This window comes from Sinocyclocheilus grahami, unplaced genomic scaffold (genome assembly GCF_001515645.1).
Source record: "Sinocyclocheilus grahami isolate Dianchi unplaced genomic scaffold, SAMN03320097.WGS_v1.1 scaffold33.1, whole genome shotgun sequence".
Lineage (NCBI taxonomy): Eukaryota > Metazoa > Chordata > Actinopteri > Cypriniformes > Cyprinidae > Sinocyclocheilus > Sinocyclocheilus grahami.
Window position 1 is genome coordinate 2,423,414 of NW_015505212.1, and position 27,195 is coordinate 2,450,608.

Consider the following 27,195-nt stretch of genomic DNA (forward strand, 5'->3'; position numbering starts at 1 on the left):
CGGTCACACTGAATGCAGATTACACCGGTCACACTGAATGCACTGAAAGCGGATTACACCGGTCACATTGAATGCACTGAAACCGGATTACACCGGTCGCACTGAATGCACTGAAACCGGATTACACTGGCCGCACTGAATGCACTGAAACCGGATTACACTGGCCGCACTGAATGCACTGAAACCGGATTACACTGGCCGCACTGAATGCACTGAAACCGGATTACACTGGCCGCACTGAATGCACTGAAACCGGATTACACTGGCCGCACTGAATGCACTGAAACCGGATTACACTGGCCGCACTGAATGCACTGAAACCGGATTACACTGGCCGCACTGAATGCACTGAAACCGGATTACACCGGTCACACTGAATGCAGATTACACCGGTCACACTGAATGCACTGAAAGCGGATTACACCGGTCACATTGAATGCACTGAAACCGGATTACACTGGTCGCACTGAAAGTGTTTATTTGCTAAAAACAACTGGCTCATAATAAGAGTCATTCGTTTTGGGAATAAGACTTCACCGGTTGCACTCAATGTTTTGATTCACTAAATGGTTCATAAGAGTCATTTAGTAGCGGTGCTGTACTGAATGTTAGTGCAAATAACAATGCCAAAATATTAATAATAAATTATTAGATTTCCCCCAATTAAAGGTCAGAATAAGAACTGGTTCTTGGTTTTTAAACAGAAGTGAACCCACCTGAGAAAGAATATGTAGGAGTTGTTTTCCATCACCGTGTGTGACTGACAGCTAAAGTACCCGAGTCCCGTGAGGTTGAGGCGAGAGCCCGCGGGCACCTCCAGCATGCTGCCCCACGCCTGGTCGCACAGCAGCTCCACCTCCGCCGCGTACAGCAGCGCGTCCTCCGCGCGCTCATGCTTCTGGTACGGCAGGTAATTGTAAAGGCTGGACGCGTACGGCTCCTCGTGGATGGCCAGCACCTTGGCGTACACAATAATCTCGGCGAGTTCAACTCGACAGCCCTCGCTCAGTGGTCGCCACTCGCTGGGCAGCTGACACGCAAACGCGAACCCGAAACCCAGCGTCAACAGAAGCGCAAGGTGCATGCTTCCCGTGCCAGTAAATAAACCCACGCGTAAAAAGTGCTCGTTCACGGGTTCAGTGGATAGGCAATGCAAGTGAAAGCACCCATGCAGCGGCCCGGGATCAGTTCACATAGTCCCGACCTGTTCAGACTGCTGTAATTTCACAAGTACGAGTTCCCACGTCCTGCTCTTCCTCGATCCATCACTCCTAAAGTTCGTCTCAGGCCAATCGGACGCGCTGGAGTTTAAACAGCCAATAGACGCGCTGCGTCCTGCGTCCATCCAGCAGCCTCACTGCTGCGTTCCTGGACGGCATTTGGACTCATTTTCTGTCTTTATTGATTATACAGGGAGAAAACAGATCACTGTTCATGGAATTCACTTTCTAAAAAAAGTGACTTTAGGGAACGTATGGGCTCTTTACTTAAGTAAATATGAAGTAGCTTGTCTCTGTATTGTGTTGCCCATTTAAAATTATTTCAATTAGCCAGGTGCCTTCTTTAACTGGGATACCACTTCTATAATATTTAGATGTGATTTATAACATGTTTGCAAAATGCAGAACAGAAAAATTAATAATTCATATAATTAATACAACAAAGAACATCATCCTATTATTTCATGCTGGTGATATAAGTGTTAAAACTAGTATTTAGAATTTTGATTTCAGTCATGGAAAAGTAAATATGAAGTAGCTTGTCTCTGTATTGTGTTGCCCATTTAAAATTATTTCAATTAGCCAGGTGCCTTCTTTAACTGGGATACCACTTCTATAATATTTAGATGTGATTTATAACATGTTTGCAAAATGCAGAACAGAGAAATTAATAATTCATATAATTAATACAACAAAGAACATCATCCTATTATTTCATGCTGGTGATATAAGTGTTAAAACTAGTATTTAGAATTTTGATAAGCACAAAAGTTGTAGTTAACAGACTTGAAAAATGTATTTCTTTTTCTGGGAAATATCGATGACAGTTCAGTCTCGCCTTAATTATTAGGTTACCAGATTATAATTTCTCTGAGAACTATCTTTGAAACTAAAAATATTTAATAAGATTTCCCCACAAGCAGTAAAGCCATTCAAATCATACATGCCACAAGTTCTGAAAGCATGCACACTGTCGTTCAGCTCAATGGCTTCATCTGGTGCATCAACGAAGTCATTACATGATATTCAGTGTTGGGGGTAACTCATTACAAGTAACGCGAGTTACGTAATCAGATTACTTTTTTCAAGTAACTAGTAAAGTGACGCGTTACTTTTTAATTTACAAGAGAATATCTGAGTTACTTTTTCAAATAAGTAACGCAAGTTACTTTTTTTTCCAATTTATTGATTGACAGCTCTCCTGTCCCCATGTTGAGAGAAATCAGAAGATGTTACTGTAGTTCTAAAATAAATATGAATATGCATTAATTCATCTCACTCACAATAAAAAAAAACACACAGATTCAGTATTCCTCCAAATGAATAAAAATAATGCAACTCAGAATATGACGCAAACCTGCAATAATTAAATGTTAAACAACACAAATATCCTTTATGTATTTAATCCCATTCTATTACCAATGTCTTTGCTTCTGAAGTTCAGCCATACAAATAAGCAAAAATTACTCTAGTCTTTTTTTATTGCTGAAGTGTGTCGAACTTTCTTCTTCTGCATTCTACAGTACGGACTTAAATGTACTTTCCCTTCAGCCTGAGGCTTATTCATTTCACGTTTGGTGTGGCTTTTATATTAGCCAAAAATAGAACTTTTTTATTTTAAAAACAAACAAGCAAGCCCTGTCCAGATTTTAAAAGTAACGCAAAAGTAACGTAACGCATTACTTTCCATAAAAAGTAACTAAGTACCGTAATTAGTTACTTTTTTATGGAGTAACGCAATATTGTAACGCATTACTTTTAAAAGTAACTTTCCCCAACACTGACGATAAGTACCTCAAATTTTTATTATAACGATATTGATTTATTATTGTTGTTGTTATTGCTATATTGAAGCGTTTGTATGCATGTTACACACGAAAAGCCCCTCCCTTTGCCCCAGTTCTGGGTGCGTCATGCGGGATGACAGCAGCAGGACAGGCGCAGGGAAATCCCGGACCGTCACCGTCAGCTGGTTCAGTGCTGCGCGTGGAAGCGTCTTCAGAGACTAGAGCTTTATAGCATCGGATAGACATTTGATTGCATAACGCTTACTGTAAACAGACCAACCCTTCTGGATCCAGATCTGTGCGTTCCGCGCGCTGCACTGACGTCTGGATCAGGAAGCGCAGCATTTCCCAAAACAAGTCGGTGTAGCCTACACAACAAGTGAAAGCTCGGTGAGTATCGCGATGCGCTTAAATGTAGAGTTATATAACATTTTATATCTTTAAAAAGTGTCTCCAGATATATTAACATGTTGCGTGCTTATGAAACATATTAGGGCGTAGTTTAACGAGTGTCTACCGCAAACGTCCTAACTTTCGTTTTCTCGTGATATAAATTACGAAACGTCCCAGGTAGGATTTGAACAGTCACCATTTAGATTAGCGTTGAATCCCGTGAGGAAACTAAAGGAAACCATTGTTTGCCACTCATACATGCGTGTCATCTACTTGCACTAATCTCATTCAAAATTCATTTGATGCCATACGATAGGTTTGTGTAGAGATACAGAAGGAAAGTCATTATCACTTACCTACAGCCTTCCAAACCACTGAATCGTTGCCACCAATCAGAACGAGTCTGAGTTTAACTTGATAACCTTTTTAGGCCGACTAATAAGTTCAGGTTTAGTGATTTGGATCAACTGAATAACTTTTCGTTTTTTTGATGAACTATTTGCACTTTGAATATACTAGCACTAGCACATTTTTGGTTCACTCTTAGTTTCACTTTTATTTCTGTGCTGATAATTGTATTTTTTTGAGCATAAACTATTCTTGAGTTATGTTAAGGGATTTCATAATTCTGCTCAACAGATTCCAGAAACATGGCATCTGGTTCATCGATGATGAACGGGGACATCAGTCACCCACGCGGGTCTGGCCCGGGGAATCTGGGCAGTTTAGAAGAGACCCTCCAGCAAATGAACTCTCTTATCAAAGAGAACAGAGAACTGAAGGGTGAGATTTCATTTCACTTTCAGCCATAATCTCAATCCACAAACTCGCTCCATCACTCACAACAACCCAATGTCCTCATGTGTATCCCACAGAAGCCCTGAAACAAAGCAACTTGTCCATGAAGGAGAGATTTGAGGGTCTGTCAGCATGGAAGGAGAAGCAAAAGGAGGAGAGAGACTTCCTGGAGCAACGATTAGAGGATGCCAAATCCAGACTGAATGCTATGGATGTGGAGAACGAGGCGCTGAAGAAACCAGTGGAAGAGCTGGAAAAAAGTGGAGCTGAGGTGAGAAAATCATACCACACAGAAGTATATAATCAATTAAAAAAGACTTAAATGACGTTAAATATTTGCCATAGTGTTTACACACCGAACTGGAGGCGCTGCGGGGTCAGATTGCTCGTCTTCAGGCTGAGAAGAATGACCTGGTAGCGTTGAACTCTGAACTCCAGCTCAAAATAGGTCAAGGTTCACCTCGAGACTCCTTCATTGAGATTAGAATAGCTGTAAGTATGCACACGCACACACAATCGCAATGAAGCAACACTACGTTGCTCAATTTGTCACTCTCTGTGCTTTCTTCCACAGGAAGATGAGTTAAAAGTGACCAGAGATTTGCCCAATATGCCAAAGGATCCATGTGCTTTCAGCATGTAAGCACTGCAGAATTATGCATGAATTTGCAATGAATTGCAAATCAATTTGAAAATGCAACTTTTATGTAGTTATAGTTTGTGAGCTAGAAATGGAGCTAGATCTGACAAAAACTCTTTATGTGGGTGTCTTAAATTGGAAAACGGATTCAAATAGTTTCTTTAAGATGCAAACATTTCCTTTATGGGTTAAAGTTAGGATGTGGGCAATGGTTATTCTATAGTAATTGTAGGAACACAATAGAAACCTATAATAGGTCCTCAATTTGATAACTAAGCAAATACGTGTGTGTACGCAGGCCAAAGGCTGAGTCGGAGGAACAGACGGTGAGGCAGCTGCTTCACTCCCTCAGAGCAGAGACTGATGAGAAGGAGAGACTGCAGCTAGCGCTTCACGAGGCACGTGGGAGGTAGGACAGAATTTCGCATACCCTCTTAGAGACACAATTTAAGCTTCTTTTATTGTATGCACATATTGTGTATTTGCAGAATTGCCGAGTTTGAGAACAGACTGGAACACGCTGACAGCAGCGCACAGACATCTCTCCCCTGTACAACCGAAATCAATGTAGGATAATCAGACTTTTATAGCTATCCGTGTAGCATTTTTGAGCTAGTTATTTGATCAAAACATCCATGTGACTGGGGTCTTGTCTGAAAGAAAGTGAAACAACTTTGAATTTACATTTACTATGAGGAAGCGACATTTTTTTTCTATGCTTGTTTTCACCAGTCAAGCGCTGAGGTGAAGAATCTGGAGGATCAGTTGTTGAAGCTCTGTAATGAATTGAAACAGGCTCAGGTCAAACTGGACGAGGCTGAGAACATGAAAAGAAACTTGCAGGACAGGTCAGAAACACCAACAACCTATACACAGCCTTTTTAAAATTAAATCATATTAGAAAATGTTTTTTAAATAATAAAACACGTTTTTTATATATGTATCATTATTATATTTTAAAATATAAAAATATATTTATTTGTATTATTATGTATTTTTCTAATTATTAAATGTGAAATTGCTTTCAAACTTGATTTAGTTCGTTCTGGAAATGCAAATCTAGTTTCAATATAAAAGGTCACCTAAAGTTGAATAGTCTGTTGTTATACGCAACAACACAATGGCACCAGAAGTTTCTATTTATATATTAATTTAACCTAGAACTGTAGAGCACATTTTATAAGTAATACATACAGAAAACCAGATCTTTCTTTTGGGGGTACTATTGCTTTCTTTACACGGTTTACAATGCTTCCTAGCTCTCGCATCTCCTGTTCTCTCTGCAGGTGTAAAGATCGGGAGCAGGATCTAGGTACTCTGAAGACTCAGCTCGGAGAGAAACAGAAGGTCCAGGCTGAGAACGACACTCTGAGGGTTCAGATGGAAAGCCTTCAGGCTGCTGTTAAACTGGAACGGAAGAAAACTCAGGATGAGATGTGAGTGCAACTTGTTACCCCATCTGATGCCTAAAAAAAGGTGCATTTTTGAACAGTTGCACGGGGGAAATATAGACTCAACTCGGTTGCACATTGTGTTTATGTTTTCATAATAATCACATCTCCTGTTATCTTTCTTTGCCAGGAACAACCTGAACCAGCTGAAAGATGCCTATACCAAGCTGTTTGAAGACTACAATGAGCTCCAAGAGGAAAAAAAGAAGAGAGAGGTACAAATTCCCATTTACTTTAGAAAAAGTCAGGCTAACGTTTATTTTTTGTATTCGGCCAGACATTATTATTTAGGTACATCCGTGAACTACAAATATTCTCTTAATTTTTGAAGGCGTATTAAGCTTGCAGTTCGATTTAAGGCAGTTCATTTAGTATTTGGAGTACATTGGTGGTTCATCCTTCTGACGTACCTCATTGTGCATGATCAGAGTTGTGCATCACGGGAAGAATATGATGACCTCCAAACCAGGTTTGCTACAGCTGAAAAGGCACTGGCAGACAAACAGCAGAAGATCGACGAGATGAAGATGGAAATCTTCCAGAAGGAAAAGGAACTAGAAACCATTTCTGTTTTCCAGGCTCAGGTACGAACGATTGTATGGTGGCATGGCTGACTGGGCATCCTCCCACTTTTTTAAGGTCTTTCCGATCTGTATCATTACGTATTATTATGTGGGTTTTTTTTGTGTGTACACATACAGGCAGAGATATATTCCTCGGATTTCTACGCAGAACGAGCAGCTCGGGAGAAGATTCACGAAGAGAAAGAGCGTTTGGCCACTCAGCTGGAGTATGTGAAGAAACAGAACACTCAACTTCAGGATGAGATGGAGTCACTCGGCAGGTATGTCATAAACGTCAAACACTTACTTGCTCCCATGTGACCTCTGTGATACCGAAAAGGGAATTTTTTTATGCTACAGGCATTCCATGAGTGAGATGCAAAGGAGACATCCTCAAGGGCCACCATCTGCACATCAAGGAGGTAGAGGCCTTCCCTTAAAGTTTTGTACAACTGTACTTGTAATTGCATATCGGGATAACAATTAACATAGACCTCTTTATACCACAGGTGATTGGCAGCAGCAGAATATTCCAGAACACGCTTGTCCCAAATGTGGGGAAGTCCTACCTGATCTGGACTCCCTGCAGATCCACATCATGGATTGCATCATCTGAGCTTGTTGCCTAGTAACCATACCAGATCCCCCCATATGTGAACTAGCGGTTCGATAGCTTTACCTTCAAGCAGCCTGAAACATAATGCTTCAATAACACAGGTCTATAAACCCTGTACATTATCAGTGTGGTTGGTTACAGTTTAATGGATGCTATTGGTCGAGGGTGAGAATCAGGATTTGATGTGTAGACTGGTTGGATTTACTCTGAATACACCCTACATAACAGCAGCATTAATTTAAGCTGCTTTAAGACAATTTATCACTGTCAAATATTAAGAAAAAAATAGAATCAGTGTGGCATACATAATTATCCTGTTGTGGGTGAATTATATTATTGGTAGCAAAAATATTTTTGTTTAAAATTCGTGTTTCTGAAAGAACCGTTTATTTGAAAGACTTAAAATCGTAGTTATATTTTCAATGCCCCACATGATGCAGACAGATAATGTTTTTCTTTTGCTTGTTGGATCTGTTATCTGTTAAAGCACTTTATTCAGTTCGATAAGCAAGGTTAGTAAGTTAGATTTGGGGCAAGTTTCTCTAAATATATATGCATGTTAAACCTGCCTAAATCTAATAAATACTTTTCTGAAGTTCATATTGTTATCGAAACATGGGCTCTGTTATTAATGTGCTCTCTTGAGGTTATGGGTAAATAACCCTAAAGCATGTAGCATTAATCTCAGTCTTGAAAAGCATATTAAAGGACTAGTTCACCCCAAAGATGAAACTTTGTTGTCATTTACTCACCTTTAATCATGTCGAAATCGGTATGCCTTTCTCAGTGGAAGAGAAATTAAGTTTTGAAGCACGTAATGGTCAATCTAATAAAAGTGAAGTAACGTTAACGTTATGACCGGGTGCCGCAGTCGAATCGACTCGGGTCTCATGAACGCAGCACATTTCGGTCTTTCCTCACAAATAACCACCATAAAACTATGATAACTACGATTTCTTATGGTGTTTTTTTTAGCTTTATAGTAGGCCTACCACCTGTTAAAACATATTAGCTGGTTTTAGCTGGTTATTCCAGCTGGTCTCACAGCCTGACCAGCTAAAGAAGTGGTAAAAAAAACTTTAAAAAAAACTCTAAAACCAGCCTGCTGACCAGCTATGACAGCTTGGGCTGTTTAAAAAAAATAATAATTATATGTAACTTTTTTTTTAAATTGAAATGCAAAAATAATATCTGAAGCTGAGGTGTGATGTAGTGTTAAAGATGCCTTACCTTGCTTGTATTTAGGTGTTGTGTGCATGTTTTTTGAGCTCCCTTTATAGTGCAACAGTGCCAACGCAAAATTCTTTCATAGGCACTCAACAGGTGGTAAATCCCATGCTGTTAGCAGATTTGCTGAACTTTTTACACATAACGTGTTGGCAAATTTACATTTGTAATGTGTTGAAAAATTATTTAACAGTTCACAGTCCTGATAAAAGCAGGTTTTTCATAAGCAAAAAGCTTTTTTTTTCTCCATCCAGTTTAACATTCTGAAACAGATTCATGTCTTTACGCAAACCCCAGTGCTTCAGTTGACTAATTTTAACATCATTTTTAGAGCCATGATTTTTCTTACTGTATTTATTTGTGCTTTATTTAGGATCTTGATTTACAACAACTGGACAGCTGGAATTAATTAAAAAAATATATATTTTTTGCCCAGCTGCTGAAACTGATGTGCTTTAATACATGAAAATGTGTCTTTCATATATTTTTAGAAAAAAATAGACTGTTTGTCATATATAATTTACTTGGTCAGCATATGTATCTTTTTCTATTGCTGAGCTATGGACATTTGGGAAAGCACATGACAAACTGATATGGAACTGGTCCATCTCAAAGTCCAGTGTCTCCAGTATGGAGAAGAGTCTTGCTCAAGAAATGGACACAGAGTTCCTGTGCAGAAGCAGAGTCTTTCCATAAAACTTTTCTACTTTAAATACAACCGTGTCTGTATTTTAATACCTAAATACCTAATGCCCTAATCTAATAAGTACCTTTATGAAATTCATAAAAATATTTAAACCGTCTCGACACAAGACTGTAGGGAGTTGGTGCCCTCTTATGGTGCACTTTGTAAATAATCATAATTAATAAAGATAATGTCATTGAAGATAGAGCAACATTTTGCCTGTAATTCCAATAACATAATCGCACTGAATTAAGTTTGATATATTTATTGAATGACTTTTATTAGTATTGTACTGCGTTCAACTTTTCGTCAGTAAACAGACTAAAAGCATTTTGTATTAATATAGATTTTTCTACAGTAAAGGAAGATCAACTGAATCTTTCCAAAGCACATCAGAGTCCAAATTCGCTCACTTCATAGTGCACTCAGTTGCCATGTGCTATTAGTGAACGAGTGAGCAATTTCAGAGACAGCTTTAAGAGGTGATGTGTGCAATTTCTGCATCTTTAGCGCCACCAAACAGAATGAAACATGTTATGGCAAACATCTGATCCCAGCCCAAACTCATGCCATCGGTACTGATGTAGATTTGGAATGCTCTGCCCTTAGTGTCAGGAACCACTGCTTTATACCATACGGCTTGTACTTCTGTAAAATCTGCATATTGTGCACAGTATACATACATAATCTGTGTCTATAGGCCTACTGTGCACAATACGCAGATTTTCTGTATGCATGAAAACTGACGACCAGCTTATTGGCAAAATGTACAGAAAGAATACATACAGTACAAACTGTGGAATTCTGTATCCATCAACTGTATTCTTTAACCTTTTAAATCTAGTGTGACGATTGAACTGAAGTAATGGTTTAATACACTTGAATTAAATTTTCATTTCTAAAATGCTTGTTATTTCAATATTTGTGTGTATTAAATCATTATAACTGAACATGTGTTCTTTCTGACGGCCATGGCAGTGTTTGATCATCTTGGGCTGGCGTCTCAGCTGGACTTCACCAGTGCTGCTGTTCAGGTGTGTAGTTTACGAGCCAGTAACCTCCCTGGTGATGCTTTGGGAAACAAACCCGATCCATACATTAAGGTCTGGTGTGGCTCTACTTGTGGGGGCAGACAGAATATCACCAGGGTTAGGGTTGCAGAGTTCAACTTCCGTAACTGCAAAGCCAGTGAAAACCTGAAGCTGGAGGTGTGTGACAGAGATATGTATTCTGTGATCGCTTGGGAATGTGTGCCACAAAGGTGCAACAAGGCTCTCAGAGTGTTACATGTAGTCTGCACAGAGGAACCATGTATTACAACTACAGATTGAGTTGAAATAAATTTGTTCCAATCAATCAGCACTTTGTAAATCTGCTTTGAGGCAAATTCTCTTAGATCATCTTTTGCAGACTTACTGACTGTTCCAAACCGAATTTTTGCTGGATTCTATTAACCCGTTTAAAACTCTGATTAAAACCTTTGTTTAGAATAGCTTTTAGTGATTTGATTGCCTTTGTATTGATTGCATTTTATTGACTTTTGCTGTAAGGTGTCCTTGAGTGCTGTGAAAGGTATTAACGAGTTTGCTTGCCCATATAACCTTTAGGAAATTAGAAACCATAACATATGTGCTTCTGCTTCATTTTTATAATTATTTTAATAGAGCTTAAATATGTAGTCTGTAGGCTGTCGTGGAGAAACTGTGAAGTTGGGAATGGGATGAAGGTTTCTTTTTGTGAAGAGAGATCTATAACTTGGTGTTGTGAAAGTCTCTTCAGGGGACTGCATTTAATGTCTACCATTTTTTTTCATTAAAGAAAACAACAACAACAACAACAACACACAAATCTGTCTGTCTCTGTATCTGCATGTTATTGAATACAACTATACCAGTAATCAATGAGTTTAGTTTGACGAATGAACTGAAGTTGCACTGACCGCAATTCTTTGCATATTTTTCTTGGCACATTATTTGATCACGCCACTAAGGCTTACGAGAAATGAAAGGTGGCGCAAGTTCAGCGAATGTTCTCCAAAATGGCGCTACGGTGATGCGGAGAGACAAATTGTTAAATAAAGTCGTTATTTTTGTTTTCTTTGCGTACAAAAAGTATTCTTGTCTCTTCATAAAATTCAGATTGAACCACTGATGGCAGATGGACTATTCTGACGATGTCTTTCATACTTTTCTGGACCTTGACAGTGTAATTTACTTGGCAGTCAATGGGACAGTCACAAGCCTCCCGGTTTTCATCCAAATTATCTTAAATTGTGTTCCGAAGACGAACGAAGCTTTTACGGGTTTGGAACGACATGGGGGTGAGTGATTAATGACAACATTTTCATTTTGGGGTGGAGTATACCTTTAAGCGGTTGAGGTGTTTTGTTGTTGGATGTAAGAATGAACATAGCAGTCATCATCCACTCCCAACATCTGAGCCGCTTTGGACTTTTTTTTGTGTGATTATTTGCAAATCGCCTCTTTTCACAGAACAGAGCAGAGCTCATTAGCATTTAAAGAGACATGCACCGAAACGGGTTGCTGTGAACAAAGCGGTTTTTGACCAGGTAAAAAGGGTGTTGTTTTACACAACCACTGTGGAATTTTAATCAAAGTATGTTGCAGAAATTTCATGAAGACCCTAAAGAATCATACCAACTTGTGTAAAATGGGCATCCGATGTCCCTTTGATGTTTCTGTGTTGGCCTGTTTACATTGTTTAAGCTGCCAAGAGTGTATAAAATGCTATCCCCAGAAATCATAGAAGCAGTGCATTAAAATAATGTAATTATATCTTGGGAGACAACAAAAGCAGAAAACACTGGGGCATACAGTCCCAGTGTTTGAAAAAATAATAATGAAAAAAATTTGAGTTTTTAAAAATGTAGTTTAAAACACATACCAAATTCTTGGAAATTTTCTATTTATATGTTCATGTAGGTTTCCACCAGAAATGATTTTTTTTTTTAACCTTTATACCATTTTCAAGAAAAGTGTAAGATATTGACCCTAATGAATCATGCGGGGCAAAAATCTAAAAAATATTATTCTCAAAAATATTTTATACAAACTTTTAAGTTGAAACTTTTATAAAGAATGTACTGCAAATGTCTTTTCAAAAAAGTTTAAATGACTGGCTAATTTAGGATGACATTGCATGTTGGTTGGACCACATAATAAGCCTTTTTGAATATTACTAAGCAGTGAAGAAATTTTGTTGAAATAAGAAAAAAAAATGTTTACTTGGCTAATATGTGAAAAGCATGTCAAAAGGACGTGGAACTGCAATGTTCTCAATTGACTGATCTGACTCAGAATCCAAAATGTCACCAATATGAAGAACGGTCAGGACAGGGCATGTCACTCACCTTCAAACAGGATCACGGTCAGATAAAGATTTAGTACCACCACCCATTCAACGAACCTTTCAACCAAAACAACTCCTCATTCTCTTTCTACATTACATGCAGTTTGGCTAGTATGAATGCAAATAATTATTGGACATACAGTATATGACATATTTAAAGGTGGGCACAAATAACAGAGTGCAGTAGTAAAGACATAATAGAGTAACTGATATTAAATGCACTTAAATATTCAATTTAATCAACTCTATTGATCTGAACGGCATGATAACTAATCCAGCATCCATTGTGAATTGAGAAGCAGAGGCAAGCTTAATTTATTTAAATGACTTTTATTAAGTTTACAAATAGGGTAACAAATGCTGTTTTATTGGAGCGCAAAGCGCAGTTTTATATGAAGCTAGAACATCCTATACTTAGTGCAAAACATACAGTTAAACATTGCCGATGATTCCCTACATGTTTTTGTTTGGTTTTCATTTTAAGTAACTCTTTTAACATTTTGTACACTGTTAAATATCATACGGAGAAAAAAAAAACACTGAATGAAAGTCGCCAGAGGAACTCTAGAAACTCAAAAGACAGCAAAACAAGCGGATCAGATAGCAGTACAAAACAAAATAACTTAATGACAGGTCAGTAGCATTAAGTAAACATTGTTCTGTTGTATTTCTTTCCACAGGAGAGCGACTAGAAAGGAAGGTTTCATTCAATAAGATACTTTTTGAGTGAGTTTGTGTGCATTTTTTTTCTGTAACTACTCTCATGCAAAAAAAAAAAAATTTGTTTTTCATCAAACTGAATGTCTATCGATACTGAATGGCTCGTGCGCACATCAGCACGCTACAAACGCATTAAAAAAAAAAAAAAAGCAAACTGAACGATAAAGAAAAAAAAGTGTTTTTTTTTTACTACATTTTCCAAGGTGCTGTATCATTTACATCAGAGGTCAGAGGTAAATCTCATTTTGTTGTACATCCTGCACTGCAGTTACATTAGCGCCCTCTACAGTCAAACAGGGGGACCTGTTTCTTACAGCGAGAGCAAATTAACACTTGCATCATATCTGGAACAAGGGACATGGCACTCAGAAGGTAGTATTACACAGATTTCATTAGCCTGAACACTGAGCAGGTTGGACCTCTTTGTTAAAGACCTTCTGATGTGTTCACAGTTTGAACGAACCAAATGACAAAGTAGGTAAAAACGAGCTGTCTACAGGTAAAGCGTTGCGTACAAAGCAAGAGATAAAGGTAAAACGATCGCATTTTAAATATAGAGAGCCAGTTGAGAATCTAAACTGTACAGTTGACCTAAAGTGAAGTTCCTGTACCAGACGTTTCACACAGACGACACACTAAGCAGTATGTAACGAGTTGTAATCTACATCCTTTCAGTAGTTAATTTGATGAGCATCTCCACTATGCTTTTGTACCCCAAATCAAATGCTCTAAGAATCTGTACATTAGTTTCTGGTGGATCAGGACTGTTCTCGATTCATCTGCACAGCTTAATGTGCTGAGCATGACACTAAAAGTTAGGTTGACACTGCAGGTCTAGTATTTTGAATAAACCAAAGCATTTACAAGAGTGATTTGACTGACTGCTACAAAAAGAGAGTTGAGATCCCCCAAAATGAAGCTACTGATCTGCCACAAAACCAAAGGCCGTTGCCAGCACAGTGACTTGAGAACTTACATGGGCAGTGAGAGTTCAAAAGAAGCGGATTGATGAGAAACCAGCGAGAATTAGTCTTTGACAGTGCTGTTTTGGCAGAGAGTGCCGTTCTTGTGCCGGTGAAGGTTGCTAACTGTCTTTTCCCACCTTTCTGGTCCTTTTCTCGCTCATGAAGTTACACTTTCCATCGCATCTGTTGCCAAAACGTGTCTCTCTTCGCACACCGGAGAGGGTTTGACACTGGATGGTGTCAAAACCGATCAAGCAGTGCTAGAAAAACATCTAAGCTATTGGTGGTTTTGAAGTACTTACAACATACTGTCCCATGCATACTAACTTTCCTCGTCCTGCGTTTCTATCTGAGCCGATCCTTCACCTTCACAAGAACCGTTCACACCTTTTGAGAATCCGTCTGGAAAACAAAGACTGGTTGTCAATAGCATTTTAAATGACTCGTCTACGCTAGAAAGGGTGCACTGATGATAGGCATACTTACACACTAAGGTTGATTGATGAAGTATCTAAAACGCAACCCTCAAGCACTTCCACAGCCTTTGAATGTGATATAATGGCTGGATTGTGTGTTTGCACACCGTATATTCGAAGCTTTCGACTTTCCCAAAAGACTAGGACTGTGCCATCAAATGGTTTCAGTCGTAGCCAATTCAAAACGGCATCCAAACCAGCACCTCATTTCTGCAGTATATTAATGTTCACCCTCTGTGAAGTCCAAAGACCAGCAACTCCAACCAAGTGCAACGCTTGAGACTCTCCGCTGCCTTACATATCAAACCCCGACTTCAAAAAACTAAAATAACGCAAGGCACTAGAATCTTCAGAAAGCTCACTGGGCGTAGGGAAAGAGGGAAAGATTGGTTTCTTCAAGTACATTAATTGAATCCATTTTACATTCACATTGATCTAATAATATAAAGAAAGTACAAAGGGGAAAAAAGTTAAAGTGTCTCCAATAAGATGTGAATAATGAAATAGCTAGCCTTACATCTCACGAACGCTAATATCCAAACCCCTCCAAAATTTCATGTTTTTTTGTCTACTTTTTTTATCTAATGTTGTCCAACAACATTTGTAATAATCACAGTGTTTCAACATCAATAACTGATGAGTAAATACAGGTCCATACAGAACACGACTTATTTGAATGTCTCGATCAAACTATGGTAAGAGGCCCCTAATGCTGCCATGATCAGAAAAAGCTGATCATTAGCCATAGATTCAAAGCTTCACAGGTCTCGAAGGCGACAAATCCCGTGACCCCCAGTTTCGTATCCAAACCCCAATACAACTGATTTTATCCATCATTTTACACGTCACCTTGTGGTGTGGCCTGATGAGAAAACCGGAAGAGGACGGTAAGAGAGTGGATAAGCTGCAAAGCATGCTGGGATGCTTGTAGAAGCTTTGTAGTACAAACCTCGGGGGGCAGCTGAAAGGCCTCTGAACATGACAAAAAAAAATAACTGTCCATACCATTCTGCTACACAAGGCCGGCTTGAAGGGCATAGGGAAGAAAAACCAACTAACCAACCAAACCAAATGAATGAAATCAAAACCCTCATAACCCAATTTAAAAACAAAGGATATCTGTACATGGATTTTGTCATTTCATCTAATGAAGGCCACTTCCTGTGTTTTAAAATGGGCTTTTTTCTACCATTGTAATTATTGCATTATTCCATGGCATTGCAGCAGAGGGTTTAGGGCAAGAGGGGAACAAGGACACTAGGTTTGACTCTTCGCTGCTCACCGTCACCCACCCGACCTCCGTTTGTTGACATGCTTGATGTATGAATTTATCAGGAGGACATACAGATGGATGCCAGTGGCATCTATTCCATTTTAGGTCAGCAAATCTCAAACCCCTTGACAAATGTTTGGGGCTGGGTGGTGAAGGATGCCATCACTACACATCTTAACAATAAAAATGGTCACACCTTCTTTGGCCACGTAACATTGCACACAAGTGTCCATTGTTTTATTTTCATCTTCTCTTATTCTTTGCATCGTTGTGCATCATCCCCGTGGCATATCTGTGAGCATGCAGGAGGATTCCGGCATCTTCTTCCTCAACCATCCCAAAGGAAACTCTTGTGACAGAATCTCTGCAATGCAATCAAACACTTGCCCAATCCGTCCCCCTTCCTTCCCCCAATTCGAGAGTTATTTAGGCCTGGCACGGCTAGGCCCTGCCCTACGTGGTCTTCAGGTTGGGTCCACCCGGGTGGCTGACTGACTTTTGCAAAGTGCTGATGTGGAAGGTCTGTAAAGGGGTCGGAACCTGGGGATACTGTCCCAGGGGTTGTGAGGTGGCCAGCAGACCGGCCTGGGTGTGCGTGGCCGAACTAGCCCACTGGGCGCTGTAAGGTGCGGCGGGGTAGCCGTACTGCGGCGTGGGACACAAGGAGCCCTTCAGGGCCCCCAGAGAGGTAGCGGGAGTGTTGGGCATGGGCGGGTGGCTGCTGAGAGTTGAAGCGATGCTTGGGCACAGCTGGCCTGGAGCCGAGTACTTACGGCCCATATTGGTAGGAGGAACCATCTGAGAAGAGGAGAAAGGAAAAACATTTATTTAGAGCAGGGATTCTCCACTCTGGCCTTCGAGGTCCACTTTTCTGTAGAGCTTCTTTTTTTTTTTTTAGCTCCAACCTTGATCAAAATCTCCTGCATGTAATCTTCTATTAAACCTTGATTATCTTGTTCAGATGTGTTGGATTAGGATCGGAGCTAAACTCTGCAGGAAAGTGGACCTTGAAGGGCCTGAGAGTTGTGAACTCCTGATTTAGATGCTCTGTTTCAACTGTGATTTTCTCCAGAACAAAGTCTTACTTCGTAGCTGTGGCCCTGAGGAGTCACTTGTTGTTGGTGCTTGGAGCCTCTCTTGCCCTGCGACAGGGTCATAGCGTCCCTGGCCCAGTTGTCCACCAATTTGTGCAGCTCGTCTGTGAACATGCCCTTGCAGCTCTGGGACTGAGAGACGGGCGGCTGGTATTGATTCTGACCGTTTCCCGCCACCGTGTTGGTGCTGCTCGTCCCTGAGCGAAGAGAAAGAGAGGAAGAGAGAAGATGATCGTAAAAAGGAAGTCAGTTCAAAACACGTCACACTGAAACAGCTGATACAATCAGAAGCCACACAGACTATATTAATGTGTGTATATTTTCATATACAGTTTCTCACGTTAGATTACATACGCCTTATATAATCTGCAAAATGTTAGATTTTTTTATATTTAGTCCTGCCCTGGTTTGACCTGATTCTGATTTTTATTTTTTTTTATGTAAACAGATTTTACATGACATATGAGAATCAAAAGTATGATTATTTAAATTGTTATTGATATTAAAAGTATGATATTAAAATCAAATTTTAACCTGGAAATAAACAAAGGTTGAGTTAAATCAACAAAAGCTAATTAAAATAGATAAATAAATAGAGTTGCTGTCAGTAAAAGCAAGAGATTTAAAATACTCAGAGCAATATATTGAGAACTAAATGAACAATTATTCAATTTTAGCTGTTATTTTGACTTATGATTATAATAAAATATCTGTTATGCAGGATCTTCAGGACAATACTAAATAAAAAAAGCTTTTTTATTTTAATCTCCTCTATTTGAATAAATGCAAAGCATATCACAGATTATACAAAGGGTATGTAAACTTTAGAGCACAACTGTATAATATAATGATATGTGTATACATAAAAGTCATGGCAGTGAGGCCCTATCGAGCACCTGGGCATCTGCTCTGATGCTAAAGTGACGCTTTTATCACTCTGACTCCAGTCTGCAAAACAGGTCACGAAGACAGTATTAAAACACCATCTCTGGTGCGTCACATCTACCTGGGCATCATTATCATGCTTGCCATGGCTGTTTTTATTGCAACACATGAGGGAGCAAAAGGGTGGTGAAATGGAAATGGATTCACCATGAGCTCCAGTATTAGATTAAATGGCACTGCAATGTCTCAAAATTCATGGAGGCTAATAAAATGAAACTTTCAACAGCTACTATTTAGAAGTGTAATTAGATAGTTGATTAGTACCATTAGCTAAACTAGGACAAATCTTGATAGCACATTAATATTAGCAGGAAGTATGAGAAAATAAGCCTCTTTCTGAAACACAAAGCATTGCAGTAAGGATTATGTGGTACATTTTTATTTATTTATTTTTACAAAAAAGCTCTGTTTACTGAGCAGTTAATGTGAAGCAAGATTAAAAATTAGCAAAATGAGTGGAAATGCCTCAGCTCCTCTGTAAGACACATCACTGTCATGACTAAGAGATAACTTTCTTTAAACATGCACTGACATAAGCTCATATCTGACATATCTGTTGAGGAACAAAGAGCTGATGCATTTGAAAAATATACTGCAAGTCAAAAATAAAGCTGATGGGGGAAAAAGTTATTTTCTAAATCAAATCTTACACAGTTAAATACAAATGGCACAAATATCTTGCCAACTATCCAGGCAGCCACAGATAAGACCTGTTAGGATGGTGTAAACAGCCCCTCCAGAATGCAGCAACAAAAAAATTACACATTGTGCCAAGACTGAAGCACCAAAAGGAATTCTGGCCAATGTAGTCCAGAGTAAGCCATGCTTTGAAAGATAACTACTCCTTTTCCACCATGCTGGTACTGGTGGCCAATTTGGGATAATTTGCCAATTCTATACATTTCCATTGAAGGAAAAGTGGTTTATACATGTAGTGGTTTATAGATAGATAAAATTGATCAAAAGTGACAATTTAAATATTTATGTTACAAAAGATTTCTATTTCAAATGCTGTTCTATATATTTTTTTGCTTTATTTTAATTAAAATTAAGCAAACTCTTTCTCAGTTTTAAGGACTGTAATGCAAAAAGTCTCATTGTCAATATTATAATGTGTAAAAAAAAAACACATTTATACTATAGTGACTAAAGTATTTATGCATTATGGTAGAATTTGTCCTAAATTTATTTTTCATTTTATTAATTAAACGCTAATTTACATTTAATCATAAATGTAAAAACGTGTCCAGAAAGAATTATTCGATTTGTTTTTTTGTTTGTTTTTTAGAGAGAAATCCTTTTTTTTTTTGCATGGACACATTAAATTGATCAAAAGAGACAGTTTAAGATTTTTTACAGTATTTCAAGTAAATGCTGTTCTTTTGAACTTTCTATTTATCAAATAATCTCAAACTATTTTCAGTGTTTCACAAAAATATTAAGCAGCACAACTATTTTCAGTGTTTCACAAAAATATTAAGCAGAACAACTATTTTCAATAATAATTATTCTGAATTATTTATACTTCTGCAGCAAATCAACTTATTACAATGATTTGTGAAGGATCATGTGACACTGAAGACTGGAGTAATGATGCTGAAAATTCTGCTTTGATCACAGGAATAGAGAGAAATCCTTTTTTTTTTTGCATGGACACATTAAATTGATCAAAAGAGACAGTTTAAGATTTTTTACAGTATTTCAAGTAAATGCTGTTCTTTTGAACTTTCTATTTATCAAATAATCTCAAACTATTTTCAGTGTTTCACAAAAATATTAAGCAGAACAACTATTTTCAATAATAATTATTCTGAATTATTTATACTTCTGCAGCAAATCAACTTATTACAATGATTTGTGAAGGATCATGTGACACTGAAGACTGGAGTAATGATGCTGAAAATTCTGCTTTGATCACAGGAATAAAACAGATTTCAAAATATATTAAAACAGAAAAGTTATTTTAAATTGTAATAATGTTTCACAATAATACTGTATTTCTAATCAAATATATGCAGCCTGGGCGAGCATAAGATACTTCTTTTAATCATTAAATATTGTTTATGTTACAATATATATCATAAAATCGGAATATAGTTTTTAAAATTAAAATGTTTCACCAGCCAAGCACCAGCACCACCTGGTGGAAAAAGGGTAAGGGAGAGGTGGAGACTCCACACACAGCTTGACTTCAGCATTTACCGGATGACTTCCATTCACTTTGTTCAATACTGGAGGATCCCCAAATCCTCTCTGTGAAAACCTACCTTTCTGTGTGCAAAATGTGAGCTGTATTCCCTCAATACGTTGACTTGTGCATTGGACTCCATCCAAACAGGATGAGGTCGATGTGCAGTTAAGCGGGATGAGTCTTAAGGGGATAAAGGAAGAGTGCAGAAGGGAGTCTGGGGCTTCAAATTGGCTTGTGCATAATGGGATGAGTGCTCAGACGGGTCCATTTAGAGTGCATTAGTCAGTCTGCTGCTGAGTGTGGCGTTTATCTAGAGTGATTTCTGGTTCGGTTTCAAATTTAGGATAGTGTGTTTGTGTGAGTTTAATTTGAGAGTGAAAACATACGTGACGTGCCACACTTATAAACATATGAATGGGTCATCACCGGAAAGAATGCTCAAGTCAGCCTGAGAGCTTAGCGGGAAAACAAGCTTCAACAGGCCACAGGACATGAAGCGAGAGGTGACGACAGGAAAGAGAGGGAAGGAGGTGTGGGAGGATGTAAAAAAAGAGAGATAATTACTACAAAGTTGGTTGCAGGGGCACACTTTTTTCACCATCTTCCCTGAAGCATGGAGAGAACGGTGGGATTGGAGAGAATCAGTGTTACAGTAACGCCACGTCCAACAGAGTGCATTATGGGAGTGTGTCAGAACATGCTAGTCTAAAACCTGAATTCAAGCCCTGACGGCTGTTGATACTGAGTGAAGGCAGGGTGAGCGGGTTGTGACTATTGGGTCTGTGGCCAAAGCCAGTGATCATTTGTATTAACATTGTGAGGCAGCTAAAAAAGATGTGAGATGATGTGTGAAAGTACTGTACCTGCACTGAGGGACGTGAAATATTTTTTGATTTTAATAAAAGAAAGAAGGACTAAGGAAAAACTCATCAGATTTAAGACAGATGCAGTGACTTGCCAAGTTGGGAGAAATATTAGTCACTGTGTCAGCTGTTTTCAGTTCACTCCTTTCAAGAGATTTAATTGTAAAAATGTGTGTAAATTACTACATAAATAATATGAGTAAATGAGAATAGTAAGTTGCAGGATCACACTGCATGTGTCAGAAAAGGAACCGCCAATCAATACTGCAAAAACATTATATGATAATACTATATGGCTAACAATTTACAATAAAGTAACATTAGTATTTGCATTACAGTAGGCATCATGAACTAACAAACTAACAATCTTATTGTAAACTAAAACTATTAAAAATCTTAAAGTTTTGGTAATTGACAAAATAAAATATAAAACTTAAATATTAAAATATTAAACTTAAAAAACAAACAGAAATGTGAAATGTTGCCTTGGCAACTAACTGAAGATGAAGTAGTAAGATTACTTAAACTGAAAAAAGAGAAATTATATAATTATATATCACATTATATTATTATATATTATAACTATAAATTAAATAATAAATATAAAAAAATAAAAATAAAAATGACAACATACAATTATTAAAACAAATTAAAATGAAAACTAAAAAAATAATTAAAAGTATTAATACATATTTTAATAGTATATAAATATAAAATAACAATAAACTATTATACACAATTTATTAATCTAGGCTAATGTTAATTTATAAATGTACAACTCTACTACTCTTCAATGTTAATTCATGTTTTCTTCATAATATTTGAACTAATACTGATTTATACAACTTGAAATTATTGTTTTAGCATATGTAGAAATTCATATTTACCTATATTAATAAATGATGTTCATTATTAGTTCATGATACCTTTTTATTTTGAAGTGTTACCAGTATATGGACTCTGCACAATCAAATTATTAGCTATAATTACAATAATTGGTCAAAGTTGTTTATGGCATTCAGCCATAAAAAGATCTCATTGTTAAAGAGATGTGCATTTTCCTGCTTTCAATATAAATTGCTTGAACTGCTAAAATACAAGCCATATTGGTTTGGGACACTGTAAAATGCAGCATGTTATTCATATTTAAAATTATTAGTAATTATCTTTAGCAATTTTGACATTTTGTTATTATGTTAAACCAAACTGAAGCATATATGAGGGAAAATATTAAAACTAATAAGATGAATTACAAATGACAAAGTGTCAATTGTGAACACAGTTGAATTAGAAATAATTACCGGACCTCATAGGTTACACTAGTGCATTATGGGATACGAACGATATCCGTTATGAGTACAAGTTGTTTTTAAAATTCATGACACAATGTCTGAGATGATCAGCCATTTAGAAGGCTTGGCAGAATCAAGAACTAATCACATGCCATTGTAGGAAAGAGACAAAAGAAAAAGCGTTACACACAAAGAGCCAAGCAGGGCGTACTCAGAAAACGCGTCCTCCTGCCACCTGGTTTGAAGGTCACCCTCTCCGACCCACAGCTGAACTTTACACAGCCTGTGGTACAAAAAGAGGGAAAGAGAAAGAGAGAGATGGAACAGAGGAAGAGAGAGAGAGAGAGAGAGAGAGAAAGAAAGAGATGGAGTAGATAGCGCAGAGAGAGAGAGAGAGAGAGAAAGGAAACGTACACAAATACACAGTGAGAATGGTAACAGAGCTCAGTAAGCCATGAATTCCTGACAGATAGAGAGAGTGAAGGAGGTGAAGGAGGGGAGGAGTGGCCCTGGGTGGGTGAGCGTCGAGCTGTACGGAAAAGGAGGAGGAGGAAAAGGGCCCCTGGAAGCACAAGCATCAGCCCTGCAGCTTCATCCAAACCAAAGCGTGCATTTTCTCAGATAGGCAAAGCATATATTCCTGTGTTCAGAGTTGATTCACCTGCACTACCACAAATAGGGCCGATACGAACCACCACAAAAGCCATAAGAACATTAGAGAGGAAAATAACATTTGAATGACTGCTGGACAAAAGTTTCTTCCCACTGTGTCATCCTGAAGTTTTCTCCACAAAATTTCCAAGACTCAAAAGAAATCGATCACAGCTGGTTTATGTGACTAAAACATCCAAAAATGACAAAACCAAAGGTAAACTATGGCTACGTTCACACAGTTTTGTGGGATTGACAACTGCATTTACTTACTGGTGTGAGTCTCAAAATATCCCGTTCACACAGCAACTTAACAGTCTTGAATACTGTGTCTGTATGAACGTGCAACAGGAGTCAAGCCTGTATTCCTTATCAGTAACCATAGCGACAGTGACCAAAGTAATATCCAACATCATGGCGACGTCAGTTAAACTGAAAAGTCTGATCACTTTTTGACACGCCAAGAGTCCAATCGAGTTGTGAGTTCATCCGTCAAATCTTCATTAACTGACAACAGCTTTTATGTTTGGGTGGAGAGCGGAGCATTTGAGGCGCACAGAACAGAACTGACAGGATCTAAAACTCGACACACAGCTCACATCTCTGTAGACACGCATTTGTGCAGCAGAGCGACTCTCTCTCGCACTGTATGACGTGACAGACAACTAAATGTCCAGTCCGGTTCCGTTCACACAGAATGGTTTTCCGAGAACGAGGTTGTGAGTCCTGAAAATTTACGGGTGTGAACGTAACCGTATTAATGACTCAAATACAGGATTGACAACCGTACTCTGCTGCTGTGTGAACGTGGCCTATGTTATTTAGGAGTGGGCGATATACGGATTGAAATTAGTCATAAATACCATAATTTTTGGCATAAATTTGCAAAGGTGGTGGTGAAGTACCAACAGTTGTTCCTTATTTCAAAATCAAAGCAAATGCTTACCATTTTAAACTAAGAAGAGAGAAATCTAATTTATTTAAATAAATAAAAAAAACTTTATATAAATAAAGTTGGGATTTATTTAATACAAATAATTTTAGATTTTTTTGTATTTAATTTAAGATTGATTTTTATTTTTATAAATTAATTTCATTGTAACTACAACAAATGTATTTAAAGGGGTGGTTCACTGGGTTTTTTCTAGGCTTGATTGTGTTTATGGGGTGCAGTCTAACATGTGTTAATGCTTTGTTTTTCTAAAAACGCATTATTTTTCACATAATTTACCTTTATTCCACACCTCTCTGTCCCTTCTCTGAGAAAAGGGCTGATCATTTCCTTCTTTTATGAAGCCCCTCCCTCAGAAATAGGCGATGTGCTCTGATTGGTTAGCTAGCCCAGTGTGTTGTGATTGGCTAAACCGCCTCTAGCGCGCGTCTAATCGTCCCGTCCCTCACCTCGGCAGCACATCCTCCGGTTGAATTGTAAACAACGGCATCATTAATATCGCTTATCAGTTTGAGCCCGATTGAGAAGCAGAGGATATTATTGAAGAGGAAAAGCCATGCTTGCACAGAACCTGTGCAAGCATGGCTTTTAATGGTAGGCCTATGTTTTTTGTTTGTTGTCTCGTACTTTTAGATACGCTGTTAATTGTAAATGCTACTGCTTATGTTAGCTTTTAATATTCTGTTTTATCCTGATTAAAGCTTTAATACAGTAAGGCAACTGCACGTGCGTCCATGTTTAACGCTTCTCATAACTATGTGAAAATAAGTGTATAATTGTAACAGTTCATTGTTGGAGGTGAGCTGAATGAAAGAGAGAGAGAGAGAGAGAGAGAGAGAGAGAGAGAGGCAAAGCATGTGCAGAGCAAGGGGACGTGAGGAACAGTATTAAGAACTGCTGCTTTAGAACATTGATTTTGAAACTTGTGAATCCATTAGAATCGTTAGAAGACAGAATCGCGATTCATATATGAATAGATTTTTACATGCACCTCTAGTTTTCTCTTCCTCTTCTCTAAAGCAGTGCAGCATGGCCTCGCCCCCTTTGCTGCCTTTTCCTAAGGGCGGGGTTTATCTGGGTTTGATGTCACGAACCCGGGAAGTAACTTGTTGTAGTCCCTACAAGCTATTTTTGTAGGCATTAAACTGCCAGAATTTTAAAAGACAATATCTCCGTTTGCATTGAACTTTCAGCTTTGTAACTTTGCAGGTATTGTTTATGCTCAAACAGCAACATTAGACACTAACTAACATTAAACAAGTGAAATTGCAATGAACCACCCCTTTAATTTCAATGGTTAAAATATGGTTTAAAAGTTTTACTTAGCAATTTACATAAAAATTATGACACTGATATTGTTATAGTCCAAATTGTGAGAATGTTTTTTTTCTGCTTATTGCCCACCCCTAATGTCAATTTATCAAAAACAAAACAAAACACAGGGTCAAGCTTAGGGCTGTGATGTGTTAGGTTTCTTTATTTTTACCTTGCGAGGTGACACACAAACTGGGCGCAGAGAGCGTGGCGTCACTGGTGTAAGCGGAACACAGGTTCTCACTAGAAATTAAGAGGCAATAAAAAAGCAAATGTAATCTATCTATCTAAACTAGAATGACTGCATTTATAAAAACAGCTCTTTAAAATCTTACAAGGGGACAGAAAAGCAGTTTCTTCTTTCCTTTTAACAGTCCCGATACCAGAACATGAGACAAAACACTGAAAATGTTTCGCATGTGATGTTGTTTTCTGAAATCACATCTTTCCTGTTCTCCACTTGCCAAAGGCAGAGAAAAAGAGAAAGAGCAGCTAATCAGAGTTAATGAGTGTCACAGGTCATGCTCCTAACCAGCCTCAAAGGAAAGCTACGCCATGCAGCGGTTTGATTCTTATGCGATTCAAAATCTTTACACATGCTCTTCATGTTTTACAGGAATGCAACTATATAAAAACAGAGTGAGACAGAGAGAAAGAAGAAAAGGGCACCTGAGTTAAACAAGGTCCTGGGAAGGGTGGTAGGTGCTCTGTGGGCGGCGTGCCAGCCTGATCTGGGCCGACAGGCAACACCTAATAAATGAAGACGGAAGAGAAACTAAAGCATTGTAAAGAACGAGAGCTGGCAGAGGTGCCAATAAACTGCCACAAGCAACATGCAGCATAAGACTGAGCATTATCGTCAAAGCTGTACTCAAAATGTGACTGGAGCTTTATTATAATATTATAGAAAAGTGTCAGTTTGGTTATATGGTAAGGTTTACAATTTCAAGACAGAAATGAGTACACGGTTGCAAAAGTTGTCTAACATGCTACATCTTCTAGTCTAGGCTATATGTACTTGGGGACACATTAAAGTAAGAGACAAACACATAAGACATTTGGTCTAAACTAGATTAATGATTAGTCACATAATTCTTAGGAATTAAGTGCACTTACACTCCCTCCAAAAATATATACAACAAAAAAAAGTATTCTCTGCATTTCTACTCTTCTCTAGCTTACTTCCTAATCTAGTTGTCAAATAAATCATGCACTGAATATTACAAATATTGTTATATTTGTTATATAATTGCTATTGTAGTATCAGCTAAATGACTAGATGTATTACCTATTACTTATACCTAAATGTATAACCTACTGTATGTATAATCTATAACATTATTTCACATAGTACACTCACAGGATGGAGGCTCTTCAATTGAGGGTTTGGAGTTGTGACAACTCTGTCGTCAAAGTCTGAGAGACGCTATGAGATGTCTGGAAGAGCAAACGACAAAAACAAAGGAATTAATAATAGAAAGAGATGCTAACAATCAGATCAAAGAAGACAAAATAACAAAATGCACATCTAAATAAAAAGTACAACTGCTTCAGGCAAAGCCTGAGTGTTAAAAAAAAAGATCTTATTTCACAGCAAAGAAAAGAAAGGACGCTGTGTAAGGACAGTTAAGCAGTTATGCTTCCCAGACAAACAGAGCTAAAAATGAGCATGACATGTCACTAAAATAGCTTTGCCCTATAAAGCAAACA

The 27,195-nt window shown here is 38.1% G+C and overlaps 3 protein-coding genes across 5 annotated transcripts in view; 1 reads left to right on the forward strand and 2 right to left on the reverse strand.

The window, feature by feature from the left end:
* Positions 1 to 1,101, reverse strand: part of LOC107580337 (coiled-coil domain-containing protein 3-like) — a 14,161-nt gene extending 13,060 nt beyond the window's left edge. The window contains exon 1 of the mRNA XM_016266064.1: positions 717 to 1,101. Within this exon, the coding sequence (XP_016121550.1) occupies positions 717 to 1,084 (368 nt within the window). The 5' untranslated portion in view covers positions 1,085 to 1,101. The remainder of the gene's footprint in view (positions 1 to 716) is intronic.
* A 2,060-nt stretch (positions 1,102 to 3,161) lies between these two features.
* Positions 3,162 to 7,908, forward strand: LOC107580275 (optineurin-like). 3 transcript variants are annotated; one of them, XM_016266008.1, is made up of 14 exons: positions 3,162 to 3,395; positions 4,030 to 4,183; positions 4,276 to 4,469; positions 4,544 to 4,690; positions 4,773 to 4,837; positions 5,137 to 5,247; positions 5,327 to 5,405; positions 5,571 to 5,686; positions 6,125 to 6,274; positions 6,420 to 6,504; positions 6,718 to 6,873; positions 6,991 to 7,133; positions 7,213 to 7,274; positions 7,362 to 7,908. In XM_016266008.1, exons 2-14 carry the CDS (start codon positions 4,051 to 4,053, stop codon positions 7,466 to 7,468), a joined length of 1,548 nt encoding a protein of 515 aa, XP_016121494.1. In that variant the 5' UTR covers positions 3,162 to 3,395; positions 4,030 to 4,050; the 3' UTR covers positions 7,469 to 7,908. The 3 variants fall into 3 exon arrangements, with proteins under 3 accessions (XP_016121494.1, XP_016121489.1, XP_016121501.1); XM_016266003.1 differs by having other exon boundaries at positions 3,163 to 3,397; positions 4,040 to 4,183; XM_016266015.1 differs by lacking the exon at positions 3,162 to 3,395 and adding an exon at positions 3,426 to 3,577 and having other exon boundaries at positions 4,040 to 4,183.
* A 5,155-nt stretch (positions 7,909 to 13,063) lies between these two features.
* The window catches only part of LOC107581270 (serine/threonine-protein kinase WNK1-like), a 73,116-nt gene continuing 58,984 nt past the window's right edge, over positions 13,064 to 27,195 (reverse strand). Inside the window, exons 12-17 of the mRNA XM_016266772.1 lie at positions 26,861 to 26,922; positions 25,658 to 25,728; positions 22,759 to 22,851; positions 20,978 to 21,019; positions 17,269 to 17,474; positions 13,064 to 16,981 (exon numbers count right to left, since the gene is read on the reverse strand). Of these exons, the coding sequence (XP_016122258.1) occupies positions 16,637 to 16,981; positions 17,269 to 17,474; positions 20,978 to 21,019; positions 22,759 to 22,851; positions 25,658 to 25,728; positions 26,861 to 26,922 (819 nt within the window). The 3' untranslated portion in view covers positions 13,064 to 16,636. The remainder of the gene's footprint in view (positions 16,982 to 17,268; positions 17,475 to 20,977; positions 21,020 to 22,758; positions 22,852 to 25,657; positions 25,729 to 26,860; positions 26,923 to 27,195) is intronic.